This window comes from Danio rerio, chromosome 12, assembly GCF_052040795.2.
Source record: "Danio rerio strain M-AB ecotype USA chromosome 12, GRCz13ab, whole genome shotgun sequence".
Taxonomy (NCBI): domain Eukaryota; kingdom Metazoa; phylum Chordata; class Actinopteri; order Cypriniformes; family Danionidae; genus Danio; species Danio rerio.
Genome location: NC_141032.1, coordinates 4,237,501 through 4,257,500, shown reverse-complemented (window position 1 = coordinate 4,257,500; position 20,000 = coordinate 4,237,501). Strand labels below are relative to the sequence as shown.

The 20,000-nt window shown below is 36.3% G+C and overlaps 3 protein-coding genes and 1 long non-coding RNA gene across 11 annotated transcripts in view; 2 read left to right on the top strand and 2 right to left on the bottom strand.

Annotated features, from left to right (window-relative positions):
- The window catches only part of LOC141376745 (uncharacterized), a 9,752-nt gene extending 8,588 nt beyond the window's left edge, over positions 1-1,164 (bottom strand). The window contains exon 1 of the long non-coding RNA XR_015503809.1: positions 1,023-1,164. This is a non-coding gene — a long non-coding RNA (uncharacterized LOC141376745). The remainder of the gene's footprint in view (positions 1-1,022) is intronic.
- tlcd3bb (TLC domain containing 3Bb) overlaps positions 1-7,592 on the top strand; it is a 538,378-nt gene extending 530,786 nt beyond the window's left edge. The window contains exon 7 of one of the 3 annotated variants that reach the window (XM_087275775.1): positions 1,001-7,592. In XM_087275775.1, the coding sequence (XP_087131901.1) occupies positions 1,001-1,250 (250 nt within the window). In that variant the 3' untranslated portion in view covers positions 1,251-7,592. The remainder of the gene's footprint in view (positions 1-1,000) is intronic. The other 2 variants (XM_087275776.1, XM_087275777.1) reach the window with 2 other exon arrangements.
- Positions 7,593-10,414: 2,822 nt separating this feature from the next.
- On the bottom strand, positions 10,415-17,740 carry pagr1 (PAXIP1 associated glutamate-rich protein 1). 4 transcript variants are annotated; one of them, NM_001326689.1, is given in 5 exon segments: positions 10,415-10,849; positions 10,945-11,033; positions 14,537-14,870; positions 17,321-17,473; positions 17,550-17,740. In NM_001326689.1, coding segments are annotated over 4 exon segments (822 nt in total). In that variant the 5' UTR covers positions 17,469-17,473; positions 17,550-17,740; the 3' UTR covers positions 10,415-10,598.
- Positions 17,741-19,808: 2,068 nt separating this feature from the next.
- vps25 (vacuolar protein sorting 25 homolog) overlaps positions 19,809-20,000 on the top strand; it is a 9,739-nt gene continuing 9,547 nt past the window's right edge. For 2 of the 3 annotated variants that reach the window (XR_015503368.1, XR_015503369.1), the window contains exon 1: positions 19,809-19,896. Coding sequence is in view for 1 of the 3 variants with exons in the window: in NM_001089362.2 (NP_001082831.2) it covers positions 19,850-19,896 (47 nt within the window). In the remaining 2 variants the exon portion in view is untranslated. 3 annotated transcript variants of the gene reach the window in all.

Below are 20,000 nucleotides of genomic sequence, written 5' to 3'. Positions count from 1 at the left end.
GTTGTCTATTGGACGGAATGCGTCAATAGCGCCGCCATCTTGCTACAGGGTAGCGCTCCTTTGAAATGAATGCGGGACCAATGTACAGTGGAGGACTGTGGCCATGCAAAGCCAGAGATATACACATATACACATACATCTGTGATCGGGAGTTTTCCTGGATATTAGTATGTCATTTTTTTTCTAATTACGAAATTATAATTTTACATCACTTTTCTACATTGATGAATCAGCACACGGGCATTCCTGACAAAAAGCCTGTGTTTGTGTGTACAGAAATGTACTGTTCACCCTCCCTGTTAAATTTAATCTAATCTGTGTCCTGAAACACACCTCTTCTCCTGCTTTCACTTCTCATACTGACGGAGGGAGCGATTCGTTTGTGAATGAACCCCCGAACGACTCTTTCACTAACGTTAGCCGACGATAATACAAGTTTCTGGCTGCGCAGCATCTCGTTGTCATATTTCTTTTGCATTGTTTGCTGATTTTATTCAACAAAACTAGCATAAGCCGAGTGTTTAGTGCGAGTTGGAGCTGCTTTGCCGTATGGTGAATGCAGTAAGTGACTGTTATCATCAATAACGTTACCTGATTAGCACAAAAGTTCAGAACATACAAAAACAGAAAAAAACTGAATATTACCTATGAAATGTTCTGCCTTTGTGCTTTGTTTTCTTTGTTTGCTCGTTACTACACCCGTAGACAGCGCTAAAGTCCCGCATCTTCACGTAATAACACTGTCTTGACTAGTGCGGTTGAATGACATTTGTCCTGGGAGCACTGTACCAATGTGGCGGCGCTATTGACGCATGCTCAGGGTCCCTATGCGATATCTAGTGTATAAATCTATGGATAGTGCCTAGTTAATACCCAATTGTTTCCTTTTACTCTCTTCCTTTTTCTCACTTCAGCCTTAAAGTGCTCAAAACCACCTGTCAGTATATAAATACTCCTCTAGCGCTCTGCAAAACTGTAACCATACTCCTGCGTTTTCCAGATATGCCTCCATTCCCTTTTACCTGGTCCCTTTCTCTGTGCCATGGCAGTGTAATCTCGGCGCATCGCTCCTCATGGCTCCACAGGTCTACTGGTTCTCTCTGATCTGCAGAGGAGCTCTGCGCCTGTTCACCGGCAGGTCCTCGCACTCCCGCAAACCTCCGGTTAAGCCTGACTGTGAAGGACACGAGACAGCCAATGGATACAGCACACGGATGGTGGGTCGGGACACGCCCACAATGGCACACTAAAAGGGAGGGGCTTATGCAAATGAGACTAAGCAATGAAGAAAGACAATTGGATGAGTGATTTACTGAAATAGACTAGACGCCCTGTAACCAATCACAGCACAGCATTACGTTTACAGGGCTCACGTACTGTATATAAGATGTGGAAAAGGCGAAGGATTCGCTGGAAGTGTCTACACGATGGACCGTCACATCGCAACTGAGGCAATAAATGCGAGTTTTACGTTTCCGAACCAAGAGAAGCACTATTCGTTGGCACTTTGAAGAGTGTGGAGGAATGTCAAACTGAGGTTTTCGTGCCTGAAGTCTGTTCTTTGCATATATTACTGTAGTGTCGCAGATGCATCGTTCATAGAAGAGTCCTTGATTATTATATTTAGCAATGAGCAACCCGAGGTAACAGGCATTACCCAGCTTTAACGTGTCCGGAGACTTCCGACGGTCTGTTTAAAGGGGCAGTTCATCTAAAATATACACTTCAGCTTATTTGTGAAACGCACATTTGAGATGTTTGGTTAAATGAGCTGCTGTTTTCCAAATGATTATTTTCTTTTGCTTCGCAAAAACATCCCAGATATAGTATTTAAAAGATCAGGAGAGTTTTTGAATCATTTAATAGAGCAGAATTGACATTATACAAGTGTATAATGTCACAAAAAGTTCTGTAACTCCTTACAATAAGGTTGTATTAGCTAATATCAGTTAATACGTAACATTTCCAAACAAAGTACAATACATTTAATACAGTATTTATTCTCATCTTTGTTGTGATGTCAACAATGTTACCATGGATGAGTTTGCATTTTAGGCGAGGCAGTGGCGCAGTAGGTAGTGCTGTCGCCCCACAGCAAGAAGGTCGCTGGTTCGAACATCAGCTCAGTTGGCGTTTCTGTGTGGAGTTTGCATGTTCTCCCTGCCTTCGCGTGGGTTTCCTCCGGGTGCTCCGGTTTCCCCCACAGTCCAAAGACATGCGGTACAGGTGAATTGGGTAGGCTGAATTGTCCGTAGTGTATGAGTGTGTGTGAATGTGTGTGGATGTTTCCCAGAGATGGGTTGCGGCTGGAAGGGCATCTGCTGCGTTTAAAACCTGGCTGGATAAGTTGGCGGTTCAATCCGCTGTGGCGACCCCGGATTAATAAAGGGGCTAAGCCGACAAGAGAATGAATGAATTTGCATTTTAATACTGCATAATTTTGTGTGGCATGGTGGCTCAGTGGTTAGCACAACCACCTCACAGCTAGAAGGTAGCTGGTTCAAGTCCCGGCTGGGCCAGCTGGCATGTCTGTGTGGAGTTTGCATGTTCTTCCCTTGTTGGCATGGGTGTGCTCCGGTTTCACCCACAGTCCAAACACATGCGCTGTAGGACTAAATTGGTTGAGTGTGTATGGATGTTTCCCAGTACTGGGTTGCAGCTGAAAGGGCATCCGCTGTGTAAAACATGCTGGAATAGTTGGCGGTTCATTCTGCTGTGGCAACCTCTGATAAATAATGAACGAATGATGCTTAATTTAATGTTGATCTTGATTAATAAATGCTTCTTCGTTATTATTTGATGTTAGTAAAACTAATAATAACTAATTAAACTCTATTGTAAAGTGTGACCAAGAGGTCTAATTCAAAAAACAGGCTGCACTTTTTAAACATCGCCATCATAAAACTTGAAAAAAAACAAAAAAACAAATGTTGCACAGTATTATTAACAATAAATAATTTTCAGAGAAATAAGTCAAGTTTGGTGAAGGAAAAATCATGGTTTGGGGTTACATTCAGTATGGGGGCATGCAAGAGATCTGCAGAGTGGATGGCAACATCAACAGCCTGAGGTATCAAGACATTTGTGCTGCCCATTACATTACAAACCACAGGAGATGTCTGTCTGCCCCTATACTGAATGTAACCCCAAACCATGATTTTTTCCTTCACCAAACTTGACTGATTTCTATGAGAATCTTGGGTCCATGCGGGCTCTAGTAGGTCTTCTGCAGTATTTGCGGTGACTGGGATGCAGATGTCAGGTAGCGTAGATTAAAGTTTGTTCAATGTTAGTCCTGCTGTAGACATTAAAATTAAAACTACATTTTAAGAAAAGCATCATAAAGTATATAACAATAATTGAAATGGACAGACACAAATTGATAAAGAGCGCTAAAAGAAACTCTTATAATAGTTGTATTTCCTTTAAACTGAAAATAATTTATGTCTTAACTTTAAAAGGAGATTTAAAACTCCCAGTGTTCATTGTGACGGAAAACAGAAGCTTGAACATTTTACTTAATATCTACTTTTGTGTTTCACATTATAAGCCAAAATATGATGTTGACATGTCTATGCACGACGACTATTTTCAATTTTGGTGAGCTGTTCCTGATCCATTTGGGAAGAAATGAAAGAAAAACCCATCAAATGTAATAAACCCTGTCGGTCTGTCAGAGGAAGAGGCAGGCCAGGGTTTGGGAATGTATTATTTTGTACATGATCAGACACGTAATGAAAAATAGCTACCTTGAATGTCCTCCGATTCGACCTGTGATCCACTGTATAGTGGCTTTTACAAATCGCTGAACGTTTGTAGTTATCATTATGGTATCCCTAGTATAACCTCCTGAAACCCTGCGTATACGTTTTAAAGGGACACCATCAAGATATATTAAGCTGCCTTATCCCTGTGGAAACTGAACACCTGATTCTTTTTGCCCGTTAGTTTCCTCCGCGTTTGGTAGTCGATGTGAAATTTATTTGCACTTTATTCATTTGGTCTGTCTCGCAGGTTTATTCGTTATTTATTGTGGTTTGTTCGATGGAATTTATCGTCTTTTTAGCATTTTTTTTTTTGGCTGTGTCTGAAATCGCCCCCTCATGGTGGCTCAGTGGTTAACACTATCGCTTGACAGCAAAAAGGTCACTGGTTCGAGCCTCGGCTGGGCCAGTTGGCATTACAGTGTGGAGTTTGCATGTTCTCCCTGTGTTGGCGTGGGTTTCCTCAGAGTGCTCATTAACTATCACAGAGTATGACTTCTCTTTTAAAATAAGTAGCCTACTTTTCGGCACGGGAATTGGTTATTAATAGCAATGTTAATAACGCACACTTCTCGAATTCACTCACTCGTTTTCATGTAGCTATTACAGGAAATTTCCACTTTTTAAAAAAATATACAAATTTATTTAGCCAGTCTCCGAGTCTGGTGTCAGCACTTTTAGCTTAGCTTAGCATAGATCATTGAATCTGTCTAGACCAGGGGTCTCAAACTCAATTTACCTGGGGGCCGCAGGAGGCAAAGTCTGGGTGAGGCTGGGCCGCATAAGGGATTTCACAAAAAAAGTCCTCAAATGTCATTATTAACAGTTTTAATTATTTCTTCTGAACATGAAGTGTCCTGAACATTAATAGAACATTGAGTGAAGATTATGAACAGTTCTTCTGAACATGGCATCTTTTGCCTACTCCTTGCTGCCAGAGACTTGACAGCGCTTCTTCTCACAAATCTGAACCACATTTGGCTTTAGAGCGGAAGCAGTTGAGACCCTCAGTATGGCTTGGGGGAACTCACTCAAAACTTCCATTCCCTCACCTAAAAAAAAGGCGTATATATGTATAAATAAAACACCCAAACCCCACTCCAGTCACATCAGTCTGTACCAGTCTGTATCTACCTATAATATATATAAGATGCAGGCTGTAGCTAGGTAGGTGGCAGGCTGCAGATAGGTAGCTAAGTGGCAGGCAGGGGCGGGAACAGCTTACCTTGGTTCTGGCCGGCGCGAGTTCTCTCCAAACACTTCCCGCCCGCCACAGCGTCTAACAAAGGGGCGGGGTGCGTGGTGATGTCACCGGCATCCCCGCCCCTTTGTTTACACGGCGGGCGGGGAATGCCAGTGACCGCTGTGTACGGATAGAATCAGCGGAGCGGGGAGCGCTCTCTCTCCCCACTCCACTGATTCTGTCAGTGTACAGCGGTCGGCGCGGGCCACAAAATATTGCACTGAGGGCCGCAAATAGCCCGCGGGCCGCGAGTTTGAAACCCCTGGTCTAGACCATTAGCATCCTGTTTAAAAATTGATGCAGGAGGTGTAATGATGGGACTATTTTCAGCTGCTGCATAATATCATTGGTCAACCATGGTACGTCGGCAAAGTTTCTTGATTATTACGCCAGAATGAGAGTATAGTTCTTAGTCATATCGACTTAAATACAGAAGTGTCTACGAAAATTAAACTAAATTAAATAGGAAAATTATCAAAACTCTTTGGTCATTTGTTTGAGTGAGATGCTAATGGTCTAATCTGATTCAATGATCTATGCTAAGCTAAGCTAAAAGTGCTCTCGCCAGACCCCAAAATTGTCTGAATGGATATAAAAGACATCCCAAGTATCCTGGAAGTTCTGGGAGTCTCCCGCAAATTCATAGAGACCCCCGGATGCCCGCAATCAAGTGATAATCTCCAGGAAATTATGCCTTTCCCTACCGGTCCTCAAATACGTTGCGCAGTGAGAACCCTTCTTACCCCTCCACGCCGCATCCCTCCTCGCTCTTTAGACACGTCACTCGCACTCGTCCCTTATTTTCACTTTTGGGCAAGACTAAAAAAGGAAAATTATTGAAACTCTTTCGTCATTTTTGAGCGAGATGCTAATGGTCTAATCCGATTCAATGACTTATGCTAAGCTAAGCTAAAAGTGACCCCAAGACTCCAAGATTGGCTGAATAAATATGAAAATGTTAAAACTCAACTGTATAACTCTAGGTTTGTTATAAAATGAGCTGATTTTCTTTTCAGTCATGTTAGCGGTGTGCTAAAACATGTTATTTACTTGATAAATCATGTTAGCAAAGTGTTAAAAGCGGTTAGCAAAATTTCTCTGACATTCTTTTCTATTTTTTTCCTCTTTATTTTCACTTGTAGGCAAGGTGAAAATGGGAAAATAATTGAAAGTCTGGTCATTTTTAAGTGAGATGCTAACGGTCTAATCCGATTCAATGACCTATGCTAAGCTAAGCTAATAGTGCTCTCGCCAGACCGCTAAGCTAATATGCTTCACCAGACCCCAAGATTGGCAGAATGAATATGAAAATGGTAAAACTCAACTGTATAACTCTAGATGTGTTGTAAATTGAGCCATTATTTTACGTCATGTTAGTAGAATGCTAAAACGTGCTATTAACCTGATAAATCAGGTTAGCAAGGTATTAAAAGCTGTAACCAAAATTTCTTTGACATTCCCTTCTAACTTAATTATCTTATTTTCACATTTGGGCGAATATAGGACAATTATTGAAAGTCTTTCGTCATTTTTGAGTGAGATGCTAATGGTCTAATCCGAATCAATGATTTATGCTAAGCTAAGCTAAAAGTTACCCCAAGAATAGCAGAATGGATATGAAAATGATAAAACCCAACTGTTTAACTCTAGGTTTGTTGTAAATTGAGCCGATTTTTTTTTTAAGTCATGTTAGCAGTGTGCTAAAAGATGTTATTAACTTGATAAATCATGTTAGCATAGCGTCAAAAGCGGTTAGCTAAAATTCTCTGACATTCCCTTCTAACTTATTTCCCTTAGTTTTACTTTTGGGCAAGACGAAAATAGGAAAATTATTGAAAGTCTTTGGTCATTTTTGAGCGAGATGCTAATGGTCTAATCCGATTCAATGATCTATGCTAAGCTAAGCTAATAGTGCTCCCGCCAGATTCAAAGATCGACTGAATGGATTCACAAATGGTCTTTACCTATAAGGGAGTTGTAAAATGAGCCTGTTTTCAAAATAATAGTGGACTAATGTAGGGAATGAGTGTATAAGGGGGCGATTTGGGTTACAGCCTTCATTTATGGGTCATGTCTGATCTCTGTCTAAATCAAGGATCCATTAGATGATTTCGGTGTGTTTTATTTCACATTACGCTTCTAATAAGTGCTTGCAAGTTCAATAGTACCACCAATCAACCAGGAATGAACAACATCGCAAAGTATCGGCCTATTTCTGAAGCTTATCTAAACCTACAAATGACTGTATGCTGATTTGAAAGTTATATAACCGATGACAAAAAAAAGAAAATCAGGCGCAAAATGTCAATTGTTTATGACTTTGCATGTGTATATTCCATCTTTGTCCCTTGTGAACCCTCTCTGTAATGTACCGCCACGTACATCCAGACTATTTACTCCTAGTGAACTGCAACGACTTGCTTTCGGTGGTTTTCGTTACGTTTTAGTTGCTTCGACTTCTGTTGTCTTGTTTTTTCTTCTCCCCTCCCTCATATGTAAACCTGTTAACATGAGTACAAGCGAAAGCACTGTTGTAACTCATTGCCGAAAATATATACTCTGGTCTCATATGCTGCATGTTATAATGTGGGCTCTCCTGGTATGTTTTGTGAAGCGTTACAGGTTCATTTGAGGACTCCGGCATTAGTCTCAATATCTGCCTTCGTGACCTCTGGAGATAAAAGCAGCTTAAATGGAGACAGGCGAGGATTATCAAATGTCCTCTCGATTTCCTCTTAAATATGAAAGGCTGTGCCAGACGGGCGATAAAACAATTCGGGACACAAAGTGATTCTTGCTAATATGGCAGATTACCTTTAACCTTTGCTGAATCCGGTGTTTGTGCTGAAACAAAAAGTCTGGGAGATTTCCGTGTCACTGTGGCTGGATGTAATGATCATTGCTAGATGAGTATTTGTTTAATTATGGAGGACTAAACCTGCAAAAACAATACATAAATAAATATGCAAATAGATAAACAAATACACTCACCGGCCACTTTATTAGGTACACCTTACTAGTAGCAGGTTGGACCTGCCTTAATCCTTCGTGGCACAGATTCAACAAGATGCTGGAAATATTCCTGAGATTTTTGCTCTATTCACATGATAGCATCAAGCAGTTGCTGCAGATTTGTCCGCTCGACGATGCTAATCTCCCGTTCCACCAAATTCCAAAGGTGCTCTATTGGATTGAGCTCTGGTGACTGTGGAGGCCATTTGAGTATAGTGAACTCATTGTCATGTTCAAGAAACCAGCCATTCTCTTCTGAACTCTGGCATCAACAAGGCATTTGCGCCCACAGAACTGCCGCTCACTGGATATTTTCTTTTTGTCAGACCATTCTTTGTAAACCCTAGAGATGGTTGTGCGTGAAAATCCCAGTAGATTAGCAGTTTCTGAAATACTCAGAGCAGCCCGTCTGGCACCAACAACCATGCCACGTTTAAAGTCACTTAAATCCCCTTTCTTCCCCATTCTGATGCTTTGTTTGAACTCCAGCAGATCGTCTTGACCATGTCTACATGCCTAAATGCACTGAGTTGCTGCCATGTGATTGGCTGACTAGAAATTTGCGTTAACGAGCAGTTGGACAGGTGTACCTAATAAAGTGGCCGGCGAATGTGTGTGTGTGTGTGTGTGTGTGTGTTTTTATTTATATATATATATATATATATATATATATATATATATATATATATAAAACAAAAGATAAATACTTACGGAATTACAGAATATTTAAAAATTCAGAAATTAAAAACTAATTTTTTTTTTGAGGATTAGGAATTAATTTAATATAATTTTTATGGTGCATAATTTCAGCTATGGTGTAAACATAAAAATCTAAAAAACATTATTTCATTTATTTTTTTATACTTTATTCTACAGCAGAAATAAGCTTAGAATAAGTTCAGCTAAAAAAAAAAACAAACAAAAACATTTTGTTATAAAATATATTATAAAGAATCAATTTATACTTTGTTTTACATTTATCATACATTTGAAAAATTGACCACGAAATAGACCATATTTTTTTTTTTTGTTTTAAATCATTCATTTTAATTTGTTTTTAAGATAAGGATTAGGAATTTAATATTAAACTGAATTATGTGATTATAATATATTTCTACTTTATTACAAATTTTTTGTTTTAAATCTTAGTACACTTTATTCTGTTGTAGAAATAATCTTATATTAACTTAAGCCAAACTAAAAATGTTACCACTATCGCCTCGCAGCAAGAAGGTCACTGGTTCAAGTCCCCACTGGCCATGTCTGTGTGGAGTTTGCATGTTCTCCCGGTGTTGGTGTGGATATCCTCCGGGTGCTCTGGTTTCCCCCACACTCCAAACACAAGCGCTATAGGTGAACTGAATAACTAAATTGGCTGTAGTGTATGAGTGTGCGTGTGAATGAGTGTTTCCCAGTACTAGGTTGGCGCTGGAAGGGATTCCACTGCGTAAAACGTGCTGGATACCCGAAGGAAAATAAATAAATTAGACTTGAAATCTCTAATATAAATGATTTATTTTATCTTTATCATGACAGCCAGGGGCGCAACTACACATTTACTGAGGGGTATGCGGGTTCAAATTTTGTGTGATCCCCACTTATTTCATATTAATTAATTAATAATAAATGAAGACAAATTTTCAGATTAATCTTATAACTTTTGACATTATGTATGATTTGACAGTTTATTTTGATAAAAATAAAAACAAATCTAAACAGTTACATCTACATGAACACTTTCGGCTGTGGGACTGCATGCTATTGTGTTAAATGATTTTGAATTAAACAATAACAATATTATATTCGTTTAAAATGCAAAATAATGTTTTTTAACAAAACATATTTATTTATTTTTATTATTTGAAACTTTTAATAAGGATAATTTTAAAAATAGTTTTGGCACAATGGCGCCCCCCCCCATGTGTGGCGCCCCTATGCGCCGCATATACTGCATACCCCCTTGTTGCGCCACTGATGACAGCACATAATATTTGACTAGATATTCTTCACGACACTAGTATTTAGCTTAAAGTGACATTTAAAGGCTTAATTAGGGTAATTAGGCAGTTTGTTCTGTTGACAATAAAAAAAAATATTGTTTAAGAGGGCTAATAATTGAGCTTAAAATGGTTTTTAAAATAATTAAAACTGCTTTTAGATTAGTCGAAATTAATCAAATAAGACTTTCTCCAGAAGAAAAATATTATAGGAAATACTGTGAAAATTTCCTGAATCTGTGAAACATCATTTGAGAAATATTTGAAAAAGAAAATCTATTTAAAGAGCGGCTAAATCAAAATTAAATCAAATTGTAAATCAAATTACTGAGTTGGAAAATGGGTAAATTTGTTAATTCAAACGAGGAAAGCTTATTTATTTATTTATTTATTTATTTTAATAAGTAACTACAACAAAGAAAGAAACCAGCATGTAAGCAATACATTTATTTATTCACACAGTAAAAAACAAATCCATATAATAAACGTTATCATTAAAATATGAGCATGTCATTGTCCAAAGTGGAATGATGAATGATGAGGAACTGAAGCCAAATCCCCTCTGAAAGACTGAGCTGTCCTTCAGTATCTCCTCTGTCTGGGGCTGAAGACGGTGCTGGGGTCGCTGTCCCGCTCGCGCTCTTTCTCCCTCTCTCTCTGGCTGTTGGGTGATAAAGGCTTCTCGATGGCCGGGCCTGCGCGCGCTTTATCGCTTTTAAACAGATCTCGACCCGTCCTTAAAATCTGCTCCTCGATCTTTCGGTGGCGCTTCATGTCTGACAGCACTTTGTCCAGCCGAGCCTCGCGCTTTACAGTAGAGCGCGCAGAAGATCCTGCAAATCACAGCACAAGCGCACCACAATTATTTATACTGTGTGTGTGTGTGTGTGTGTGTGTGTGTTCCAGTATTATCCAGTGTTTCTCATACCTGGAGTTCTTCGGCGAGTGAGAAAAGAGTTTTTGGGAGTTGCCAGAGTCTGTTCTTCATCGAAGTCAAACTCAGTTGGTGTGAGCGCCCTGTTGGGGATAGAAAAACAGATTTCATGTGTATGTGTATGAATGATAATGATTTTACAATATTAAAAAATATAGCCTATTTAAAGGGATAGTTCACACAAAAATGAGATAATTTCCTCGCCCTTTACTTGTTTTAAGCCTTTAAAAGTGTCTTTATTTGGTTAAACACAAAAGAAGGTATTTTGAAGAATGCTGAAATCTGGTAGCCATTAACTTTTATAGTAGTTGTTTTTCCTATTATGGAAGTCAATGGTTACCGGTTTTCTGCATTCTTCAAAATATCTTCTTTTGTGTTCAACAGAATAAAGAAAATCCTCTATATTTACTTTCTCTCAAATGGTTCCAAACCTTTATGATTTCCTTTATTCTGTTGAACAAAAGAAGATGTTTTGAAGAATGTTAAAATCTGGTAACCATTTACTTTAATAGTAGTTGTTTTTCCTATTATAGAAAGTGAATGGCTACCGGTTTTCAGCATTCTTCAAAATATCTTTTGTGTTCATCAGAATAAAGAAAATCAAAGATTTGAAACCACTTGAGGAAGAGTAAATAGTGAGTAAATGAACATTTTTGGGTGAACTATTCCATTAGCGCCCTATCATTAATCCTATCATCAGCGTCCTAATTAAATACAAAGGAAGATACTTTGAAGAACGTTTGTAAACCAGTAACAATTTACTTCCATAGTAGGAAAAACAACTACTGTGGAAGTCAGGTTACAGGTGGTTACCGGTTTTCAGCATTCTTCAAAACATCTTCTTTTGTGTTCAACAGAATAAAGAAAATCCTCTCTAATTACTCTCCCTCAAATGATTCCAAACCTTTATGATTTCCTTTATTCTGTTGAACAAAAGAAGATGTTTTGAAGAATGTTAAAATCTGGTAACCATTTACTTTCATAGTAGTTGTTTTTCCTATTATGGAAGTCAATGGTTACCGGTTTTCTGCATTCTACAAAACATCTTCTTTTGTGTTCAACAGAATAAAGAAAATCGTCTATATTTACTCTCCCTTAAATGGTTCCAAACCTTTATGATTTCCTTTATTCTGTTGAACAAAAGAAGATGTTTTGAAGAATGTTAAAATCTGGTAACCATTTACTTTCATAGTAGTTGTTTTTCCTATTATGGAAGTCAATGGTTACCGGTTTTCAGCATTCTACAAAATATCTTCTTTTGTGTTCAACAGAATAAAGAAAATTAAAGGTTTGAAACTGCTTGATGGAGAGTAAATGAACATTTTTAGCTGAACAAAAATCCCTTTAAGCTCTTCATCAAAGTCAACTTCAGTCGGTGTGAGCGCCCTATTGAAGACAGAAAACTAGATCAGCTTTTTTTGTGTGTATGATTGGTAATGATAAGTAATAATATTCCACAATATTAAAAATGACAGCTTATTTAAAGGGTAGTTCACACAAAAAAAATTAACAATATCCTCACCCCTAACTTGTTTCAAACCTTTAAAAGTGTCTTTATTTGGTTGAACACAAAAGAAGATGTTTTAAGCAATGTTGGAAACCGGTCACCAATTGGCTTCCACAGTAGTTGTTTTTCTTATTATGGAAGTCAATGGTTACCGGTTTTCTGCATTCTACAAAATATCTTCTTTTGTGTTTAACAATAAAGAAACTCAAAGATTTGAAACCATTTGTAGGAGAGTATATTGTGAGTAAATTAAGATTTTCAGGTGAACTATCTCTTTAAGCAGTCTTGGGGATATATTCGGTGTGAGCAGAGAAAGAAAAACAGATCAGCTTTTTTTGTGTGTATAAATGGTAATAAGTAATAATATTCCACAATATTACAAATAATAGACTTTTATGACCTATTTAAAGCGGTAGTTCACACAAAAAATGAAATCATTTCCTCACCCTTTACTTGTTTCTAACCTTTTAAAGTGCCTTTATTTGGTTAAACACAAAAGAAGATGTTTTGAAGAATGCTGGAAACCAGTAACCATTGACTTCCACAGTAGTTGTTTTTCCTATTATGGAAGTCAATGGGTACCGTTTCCAGCATTCTTCTAAATATCTTCTTTTTTGTGTTTAACAGAATGAAGAAAATCATCTATATTTACACAAATGATTTCAAACCTTTAAGATTTTCTTTATTCAGTTAAACAAAAGATGTTTTGAAAAATGTTGAAATCTGGTAACCATAGGACTACCACAGTAGTTGTTTTTCCTATTATAAAAGTAAATGGTTACCAGTTTTCAGCATTCTTCATAATATCTTTTGTGTTCTACAAAATAAAAAAACTCAAAGATTTGAAACCACATAAAGGAAGAGTAAATAGTGAGTAAATGAACATTTTTGGGTCAACTATCCAGCAAACTTGGAGATATATTCAGTGCGAGCACCTTATCATTATCCTATCATAAGCACCCTGGTTAAAAACAAAAGAAAATATTTTGAAGAATGTCGGAAACCAGTAAGCATCGACTTCCATAGTGGGAAAAACAACTACTGTGGAAGTCAATGGTTACTGGTTTTCAGCATTCTTCAAAATATATTTTTTGTGTTAAACAGAATAAAGAAAGTCTTAAAGGTTTGAAACCATTTGAAAGAGAGTAAATAGTGAGTAAATGCTTGTACTAACTGATTACCGAAAGGATGCATTTTAACAGTATAAGTTAAAAATTATTATTTGTGACCCGATCTGGCATAATAAGTCTAGAGATGCACCGTTGTATTTTAAGATACAGCATGATAAAGCGGAAAACAATGAAAAAAATCTAGTTTTCTTTTTCTTTTTAAGCTAGATTCAGTTTTAAAAATCATTTCACAACGTTTCGTAGGCCAGATCATTGAGTTAAAGTATTTAGACTATTGAAGTTATTCTTTTTATTTAGTTAATTTTTTTCTACGCTGTTGGAAATACACTGCAACAGTGCAAAAGAAGATGTTTTAAAGAATGCTGGAAACCAGTAACCATTGTAACTTCCATAGTATTTGTTTTTCCACTATGGAAGTCGATGGTTACTGGTTTTCAGCATTCTTTGAAATATCGTCTTTTGTGTTTTACAGTATAAAGAAACTCATCAATATTTACTCTCCCTCAAGTGGTTTCAAACCTTTATTCATTTCTTTATTCTATTAAACACAAGTAACCGGTAACCACTGCCTTCTATAATTGAAAAAACAACTAGTATGGAAGTAAATGGTTACCGGTTTTCAGCATTCTTCAAAATATCTTCTTTTGTGCTCAACTCATAAAGATTTGAAACACGAGTGAGAACATGATGACCAAATAAAATGTTTGCATGAACTATCCCTTTAAATAAGCTTTAAAAGTGTATTATTTTGAATATTGTGAAATGTTGTTACACTTATCACTACCATAATAATACAAGCTCGATTCAATGTTAACCTGACAAGTGGCGACCAATGGAAAACACCAAACCAACTATCTGGACCCACCCTGACCTACGGCCGATTGTTAGCTTGGTGTGTCCCGGCTCTAAAAACCCACATCAGCCCATTCCTTCACCCATGTGGACTCACTTGCGCTCGGCCTGCTCCTGCGTGTGGTCCTGCGAGTCGTCTCCGTCTCCCTCAGGCGATGGTGTTCGTGGAGGAGTCGGGGGTCTGCGGGGAAGAGGAACCCACTGCAGCTCCAGCTCCTCCCCTTTGGCCAGCAGCTCATAGAGGCGCTTGATCTCCGCGGGTGGAGGCATCCAGTTTTGCGGCTCCTCCATCTCCTCATCACTGTAAGGGATCATCCATTCCTCCTCCTCCACTTCCTGCTGCTGCGTCTGTCCTTCACCACCGTTTACTTCTCCATCTGTGCTCGTTCCCTCCTTCTGCTCCTCCCTCAACTCCTTCTGTCCTTCTGCAGCTTTCATAAAGATGGGAAATTAAAAAAACTGCTCTTAAAGGGGCAGCTCACCCAGTTTACTCTCCCTTATTTTTAAACGTTCTTTTTTTCTATTTACATTTTTATTTATATTTTGAAGAATGTTGGACACCGGTAACCATTGACTTCCATTGTGTTTTTTTTTTCCCTATTATGGAAGTCAGTAGTTACCAGTTTTCAGCATTCTTCAAAGCATCTTCTTTTTGTGCGAAAAAAAAATCTCAAGGGGTTGCAAACATTTATGAGATTATTTTTCAGACAAGATATTTTGAAAAATGTTGGAAACCTCTAACCATTGACTTCCATTGTAGGAAAAACTAATACTATGAAAGTTAAGAATTACCGGTTACCGGTTTCCAGCATTCTTCAAAATATCTTCTTTTTGTGTTCAAGAGCAACAAAAATAATCTTAAGTGATTCCAAACCTTTGAGCTTCTTTTACAGAAAAGAAGATATTTTGAAAAATGTTGAAAACCGGTAACCATAAACTTCCACAGTGTGTTTTTTTCCTATTATGGAAGTCAGCAGTTACCAGTTTTTAGCATTCTTCAAAGCATCTTCTTTTTGTGCGAAAAAAAAAAGAATCTCAAGTGGTTCCAAACATTTATGAGATTATTTTTCAGATAAGAAGATATTTTGAAAAATGTTGGAAACCTGTAACCATTGACTTCCATTGTAGGAAAAACAAACTATGTAAGTCGATGGTTACCGGTATCCAGCATTCTTCAAAATATCTTCTTTTTGTGTTCAACAGAAACAAAAATAATCTCAAGTGGTTCCGAACCTTTGAGCTTCTTATACAGAAAATAATATATTTTGAAAAATGTTGAAAACCGGTAACCATAGACTTCCACAGTGTGTTTTTTTCCTAATATGGAAGTCAGTAGTTACCAGTTTTCAGCATTCTTCAAAGCATCTTCTTTTTGTGCGAAAAAAAAATCTCAAGTGGTTCCAAACATTTATGAGATTATTTTTCAGACAAGATATTTTTAAAAATGTTGGAAACCTGTAACCATTGACTTCCGTTCTGGGAAAAACTAATACTATGGGAGTAATGGTTACCGGTTTCCAGCATTCTTCAAAATATCTTCTTTTTGTGTTCAAGAGCAACAAAAATAATCTCAAGTGATTCCAAACCTTTGAGCTTCTTTTACAGAAAAGAAGATATTTTTAAAAATGTTGAAAACCGGTAACCATAGACTTCCATAGTGTGTTTTTTTCCTATTATGGAGGTCAGTAGTTACCAGTTTTCAGCATTCTTCAAAATATCTTCTTTTTGTGTTCAATAGAAACAAAAATAACCTCAAGTGATTCCGAACCTTTGAGGTTCTTATACAGAAAAGAAGATATTTTTAAAAATGTTGAAAACCGGTAACCATAGACTTCCATAGTGTGTTTTTTTCCTATTATAGAGGTCAGTAGTTACCAGTTTTCAGCATTCTTCAAAGCATCTTCTTTTTGTGCTTAAAAAAAAGAATCTTAAGTGGTTGCAAACATTTATGAGGTCACTTTTCAGACAAGATATTTTGAAAAATGTTGGAAACCTGTAACCATTGACTTCCATTGTAGGAAAAACAAATACTATGGAAGTCAATGGTTACCGGTTTCCAGCATTCTTCAAAATATCTTCTTTTTGTGTTCAAGAGAAACAATAATCTCAAGTGGTTCCAAACCTTTGAGATTCTGTTACAGAAAAGAAGATATTTTGAAAAATGTTGGAAACCGGTAACTGCTGACTTCCATACTAGGAAAAACAAATACTATTTAAGTCAATGGTTACTGGTTTTCAGCTTTCTTCAAAGTATTCTTTTGTGTTTGAAAGAATAAAGAAACCCAAAACTAACACTTTAAAAGTGCATCTTTTTTTAAGGGCGGAAATTAAAGATCTGCTCTTAAAGAGACAGTTCACCCCAAAAAAAAGAATATATTGTCATTAACTCTCCCTTGTTTTCAAACCTTTATGAGTTTTTTCTGTTGAACCACAAAAAGAAGATATTTTGAAAAATGTTGAAAACCGGTAACCACTGACCTTCACAGTAGAAAAAACCCCCAAAAACAATAGAAGTCAATGGTAACCAGTTTTCAGAGTTCCTCAAAATATCTTCTTTTGTGGTTTAACATAATAAAGAAACATATAAATGTTTGAAAACACTTGGGTGAGTAAATGATGAGTGAATCTTCATTTTTGGGTGAACTGTACCTTTTAAATAACTGTCTGAAAAAGCACTATATATATATATATATATATATATATATATATATATATATATATATATATATATATATAGATAGATAGATAGATAGATAGATAGATAGATAGATAGATAGATAGATAGATAGATAGATAGATACATGCAAGTTGTCACTGAGTGAATGGAAATCCAACTTGACTAATAGTGCAGGTATGTAAAGGAGTGTTGTAAAGCTCATACTGTTGTCCTCCGTCGGAGTGTGTGTGGCGGCTGTGCTGGTCTCATCTCCGTCTTTCTCCTTCTGCTCCTCCTTTTCTCCGGTTTTGTCCCGTTCACCGACTCCCAGCGACTCCACGCGCTCCGCCAGTGTGTCCTGCGCCTCCTGCATCTCCGCTGCACACAAATAATCCAGTAATGAAACACATAACGACCATTAATGCGTTCAGAAACATTCTCCATCAGCACATACATAAAGAGGCGGAGTCAAACCTTCCTATCAGTGTTACAGGGAGCCGCGCGGGGTGATTAAACGCATCAGTGGGTTATTATTTATGAAAATAATACAGATTTTTGTTGTCATGGCCAAAAAGTACTGTTTATTTCGGCGCCTTGATGTCAGTGGCGTCATTTCCGTACGTGAGGATCCGCTCACAGCGACGCCACGCGCTCGATTGACCGACGAACAGGTTAATATATATATATATATATATATATATATATATATATATATATATATATATATATATATATATATATATATATATATATATATATGTATGTATATATATATGTATGTATATATATATATATATATATATATATATATATATATATATATATATATATATATATATATATGTATATATATATATGTGTATATATATATATGTATATATATATATATATGTATATATATATATATATGTATATATATATATGTATATATATATATATGTATATATATATATATATATATATATATATATATGTATATATATATATGTATATATATATATGTATATATATATATATATATATATATATATATATATATATATATATATATTTTTTTTTTTTTTTCCTTCTGGAGAAAGTCTTATTTGTTTTATTTTGGCTAGAATAAAATCTGTTTTTAATTTTAAGAAAGAAAATTCATGGACAAAATTATTAACCTCTTTAAGCTATATTTTTTCTCGATAGTCTACAAAACAAACCATCGTTATACAATAACTTGCCTAATTACCCTAACCTGTCTAGTTAACTTAATAGTTAAGCCTTTAAATGTCAATTTAAGCTGTATAGTAATGTCTTAAAAAATGTCTTGTCAAATATTATTTACTGTCATCATGGCAAAGATAAAAAAAAAATAATAATAAATATATATATATAACATTATTTTTTATTATTATTACTGATAAATATAATTACAAAAGATAGAAGAAATTTTTTTTCTGGCCACTGAAAAAGTTTGCCTCCTTTTTATCTCAAAGTTATGAGATGTAAACTCGAAATTGTGAGTTATTTGTAAAATATAAACTGAATTAATATAATTCTGGATTTATTTCTCAGAATTCTGACTTTTATATCATGCGTTTCTGAGATAAAAACCTCTCAATAACCTTTTTTTTTATTTGGCGGGAACAGGTTTCCATAGTTTAGAGAACAAAACTGAACAGGGGCTGAAAAAAACAAACACATAATCAGGACAACAAAGTATAACTGGAAATAATAAAAAAAATCACTTATTATTAATATTATTCATTTTCCTTTGGCTTAGTCTCTTATTTATCAGGGGCTGCCACAGTGGAATGAACCGCCAACTGTTCCGGCCAATTTAGTTCATCCAATTCACCCAAAGCGCATGTGTTTGGGCTGTGGGGGAAACCGGAGCACCCGGAGCAAACCCACGCCAACACTGGGAGAACATGTAAACTCCATAGGGAAATGCCAACTGACCCAGCTGGGACTCAAACCAGCAACCTTCTTGCTTTGAGGCGACAGTGCAAACCACACATTTAAATGCATTTTAATTCTGAAATTGGACATTATTAGTGCACATTGAAAGAAATAAACTATAGAAAAAAACATTTAACTATTGTAACCTATTAATCTATTCATAAAGTTATAAATGTTTGATATATATATATATATATATATATATATATATATATATATATATATATATATATATATATATATATATATATATATATAATTTTATTATAATTATTATTATTATTATTATTATTATTATAAACATTTGAATCTATTAATAAGTGTGAATTTTTGACAGATGTTTATTATTCATTCATTCATTTTCTTTTCGGCTTACTCCCCGACTTACTCTTAATCTTTATTAAGTCGCCACAGTGGAATGAACCACCAACTTATCCAGCATATGTTATATGCAGCAGATGCCCTTCCAGCCGCAACCCATCACTGGGAAAACATAAACAAACAAACACTATAAAACATGTTGCATGTTTGACGAGAAAAAAACAATGGCGTTACTCATGTCAGTCAATTAGTGTAATTACATCAATAACATAAGCATAACATAAACATAAAACATTAGCTAGAGAAGTTGGCGGTTCATTCCGCTGTGGCGACCCCTGATAATTCAAGGGACTAAGCCGAAAATAAAAAAAAATGAGCAAAGGATGGGGTTTCTTAGGGCTTTTATTTTGACAATGTGCTTCCTACATTTCCAGCAGAGCGGAAGCAGGTTGACGCGGAGCCGCACATCAACAGAACTGGTCGAAATCTGCGATGAGTTTTGAGTGGCCCTGGCAGTATAACTTTCCTCCATTCTTTACGTAAGTAAACACATTTTTAAATCATTGTCATTGACTGCAGATTGATAAACGAGCTTTCGTGTCCACAGTGTTGTTCACACACTTTGGTCCCATGTACAAATAGA